The sequence below is a fragment of the Punica granatum genome, chromosome 1 (assembly GCF_007655135.1).
Source record: "Punica granatum isolate Tunisia-2019 chromosome 1, ASM765513v2, whole genome shotgun sequence".
NCBI lineage: Eukaryota > Viridiplantae > Streptophyta > Magnoliopsida > Myrtales > Lythraceae > Punica > Punica granatum.
This window is the reverse complement of record NC_045127.1, coordinates 32,795,077-32,798,738: the sequence shown is the minus strand read 5'-3', so window position 1 is coordinate 32,798,738 and position 3,662 is coordinate 32,795,077. Positions and strand designations below refer to the sequence as shown.

General features: G+C 49.4%; 1 protein-coding gene across 1 annotated transcript; it reads right to left on the bottom strand.

The window, feature by feature from the left end:
* Positions 1 to 1,823: 1,823 nt before the first annotated feature.
* LOC116205354 (lysine-rich arabinogalactan protein 19-like) lies at positions 1,824 to 2,282 on the bottom strand. The gene has a single exon (XM_031537937.1). The coding sequence runs from the start codon at positions 2,280 to 2,282 to the stop codon at positions 1,824 to 1,826; it is 459 nt and encodes a 152-aa protein (XP_031393797.1).
* Between the last annotated feature and the right edge of the window lie 1,380 nt (positions 2,283 to 3,662).

The following is a 3,662-nucleotide window of genomic DNA, read 5'->3' as shown; positions in this document are numbered from 1 at the left end:
GCTCTTCATCTATGGCCAATTTGCCCCTGTGAAGGATGACAAAGAAGATAATGCATTGGGCGATTATGCGGGGGAATATGTGGTAAGAAATATGGGGTGGACCCATGGAAAAATCCCTTTTTGTCCAACGCTCGACCCATGGGGTGTCGCGTGTGGATGACATTTGTTTCCGGGAATCTGGTCATCACCACTATAGAGTGGTTAGACCGTGGCTGGAGGCCACATAAGCATTTCCCTGGTTGTGAGTAGGCATGCGCAGCCGTCCTAGGGAAGGCTCGAAGAGCCGGGTTCTATGAGGACAGGCGAGTCGAACAGGTCCGACATAACTAATAGGGCGTCTTTAGGACTGTCCTAATGTCCTCTTTGAAGGGATTCTAGCCAGGAACTTGCTCAGGAATGCATTTGAATGAAAGCAATATAGAGTTTAAAGAAGAGTGCGCGTGTTGCCCCATTATGTAGTCAACGGCCACAGTGGAAGGCGGGTGGGACCTATTCTTTGGTCGGAGGCTCGACTATGCTGGTATCTCCTGCGATTGAGGGTTGAGTCATGCTCTGCTTATAGCGCTATCACTTGTAGCCTTTGCAGAAGAAGGATTGGACTCGTTCCTTGAAGTATTGCTCAGAGGGTTGGCCTGGACGTTTGGTGGCCTGATCTCATTGAAGGAGAGCTTGTTCTCATCGATCATCTCCTATAGTTTGCATCGGAGTGCATAACAATTGTCTGTTGTATGCCCTAGAGCATCCATGTGGTATTCACAACGGAGAGTCTGACTCTGATTGGCGGCGTTGAATTGAGGGTGAGGGGTCTCAGGAAAAATCTTCCCGACTACAAGAAGCTGGCGATAGATTTGTGACTAGGGAACCGGCAGAGGCGGATACTAAGGCCGTTGCTTGGCTTGCTGGGTCTATGGGGCCGGGGCCCGTTGTGCCGATTGAGGAGGTCTCAAAGCCGAGGTTCTATTTGGCTGGGCTTGAGCAGGGATGTGCTGTTGCGGGGGTGGCATAGGTGTAAAGCTCACAGAATACGGTTGGGAGCTCTGACGCCTCGGGTTGACAGACGTTTCTTTGCCCTTCTTACCGCCTGTGGAAGATGCCTCGGCAATGGTTTTCGAGGTCTCTCCCTCCTTCTTCCTCGTTAGACCTTCAATTCTCCCTAGCTTGATGCCCATATTGAGCTTTTTCCGGGCCTTGATCAGCTCGAAAAATGAAGAGGTGTGAGACAAGAGGTGTGAGTAGTATGCATCTCTGAGCGTCGAGTAAAACAGCTGGACTTGCTGTCTCTCAGTAATGGAGGGAATGTGCTTCGCTGCCTTTCCTCGCCACTCAACTGCATATTCCTCGAAGGCCTTGTCCTCTTTCATCTCCATCATGTTGAGATCTAGGAGAGTATGGGGTGTCTCCGCACAGAACCTATACTAGTCAAGGAACTTTTGGGAGAGGTCCGTCCAAGTAGGAATGTCGGCAGCTTTTAGCGTCATGAACTAATCAAGCTCTGATCTCGTGAGACTGTCCTAGAATGTTTGAATGACGAACTCCTCATAGTCCCAGTATTGCAACATCTTGCTCTGATAATGGCCGAGATGATGCCGTGGGTCTTTGGTCTCGTCATATCTCTAGAAGTCGGGGATCTTGATCTTTTTGGGCAGCCGTATGCTCGAGAAGAGATTCCAGTCGCCGTCGCTGTAATCAAAGCGGGACCCACCTACTTGGAGTGCCTTGATGGTCTCCTCCATTTTCTTCAATCTCCTATCCTACTCATTCTCCGTTTCAAGGAGAAAATTTACCGGTGCAGCTGCAGGGGCCGCCTGAATAGGCGTGCCGAGCTAATAGGGAGGAATATTTAGAGGCGGTGGAGTTTGGTAGGAAAAGCTTATATGGGATTGTGAAGCTTGGAAAGGGAAATGCTCAATGGTGTGAGCAGGAGCGGGGGCACTCATCATCGGGAGAACAATTGGCTGCAGAACAGTGTAGATTGGAGGTTGGATCGGCATGGCTACTGGCGATGGTACGTGCATAGTCGAGTCTAATGTCAGAAATGCCACTGGTGGAAGAGGAACAGCCGTAGGGGCAGGTGGAGGCAGCAAGGGATCACTGACCGGGTAGACCATCGGTACATGCGTCATTGCTAAAGTAGGTGCATCCTCGCTCTCCAAAACGATGGTCGGCAGGACCACGGGGTTCAGATCAACCGTTGAACTTTGCCCCGAAGGCGGAGTGTAGCTCAAAGAAGCCCGATTTTGATCTCTAAGTAGGGCCATGAGCTCTATCATGTTAGTGGCCATGTTGGCTGCCAACTAATTGACCATTCCTTCGAGCGCAGCAATGCGCACAAAATCACCGAAGTTTGATGATGTCTGTGCTACTAGTGGCGGGAGATGCACTGAAGGAGTGCCAGAATACGCTGGTGATATGCCCACGGGTGTCGAATGCGGTAAAGCCTGTGCCATAGGTGGCTGACAATGAGCCGGAGTTGGTGGAGTATCCTGCTCGGAAATCGCGGGTTGTTCTTCAGCCATCCTTACACGCGCACGAGTAGGGTACCGATGTGACGCCAGTTGTGAGTACCTGAGTCCACAAATGCGTAAGTCTGGGCGCTGAAAAAGGTCCACTAAATTAAACATGCAAGACAACAATTAAATGAATGGGATGCATGAAATGCATGAATTTCAAAGAAACGCTAATGTCATTGCTTGATTTGATTCAAATTCCTCGATTTACAAAGATGGCTTGTTTGATTTTAAAAGGAATCTAAACATTGAATCGACAATCCATTGCAGAATGCAGCTGAGTGAGCATTAGGTAGGACGGAAAGACGCGAAGACATTGTCGTCGACTAGTCCTAGTGATGGGAGACCTTTCGCGCCTTTGCCCGTGTCTAGTCTAGCGTAACGTTCAACCGCGCTATCTCTTTGTCTAGGCTCTCGATAGCTATCCTTGGGAACGTCCGATCGATGGGGCAATCATCGAAGAGCTGTAAGCTAAAGATAACGTTGCGGATGTAAGCCTGGTCAGTTGGTCGGAGCATTCCTTCCTGCAGTTGATCTACTGGTCCGGCGGTGCGATGCAGTCGAGCCTAGACAAAGAGTCGGACGGACCATCCCTACCTAAATGGAAAAGACTGTCGGTTCAACTTTTAAAATCGAACATATGCAATGTCCTAGTTTGTTTGAAAACATGCATGCAGGTGCAGAAAAAATAAAACTATAATTGTGTCATTTACACTGTACATCACTCATTCTGAAAAACATCAAAAGGCCCGCCTAAAAAAATGACTAAGGGCCAACTCAAAGACTAGACTTTGGGTCGGTTGACGGCATGAAGGCAAAATTGGTCCAGCATGACGGTCCATGTTTATGCATGGTTTCAGTAGTATTGGGAAAACCTTTAACTAGGGATGGGGGCTCCCGATTAGGGGTAATCACTTCCCCAAATCCGAGTGAGGATCTTAAGGGGCCGGTTCGGTGGCATAGCCGACTCGATCTGTTCCCTTACTTGGAACTTCTGTCTAACCTAGCTTCCTATTTTGGCGCCCGTGGGACGCGTGATGAACACACATGAGAATGAGTCGCCACTTGCCCATTTATGGCACGAAAGTCGAGGGCCGGTAAGTTGCCCGGGTTTAGGGGTAATGGTACACCTAATTTTGCTAAGGCATTGGTCTG

Bases quoted from the DNA above. Each gene is read 5' to 3' on its own strand.
- LOC116205354 (XM_031537937.1), bottom strand. From the start codon at position 2,282: ATGGCCACTAACATGATAGAGCTCATGGCCCTACTTAGAGATCAAAAT.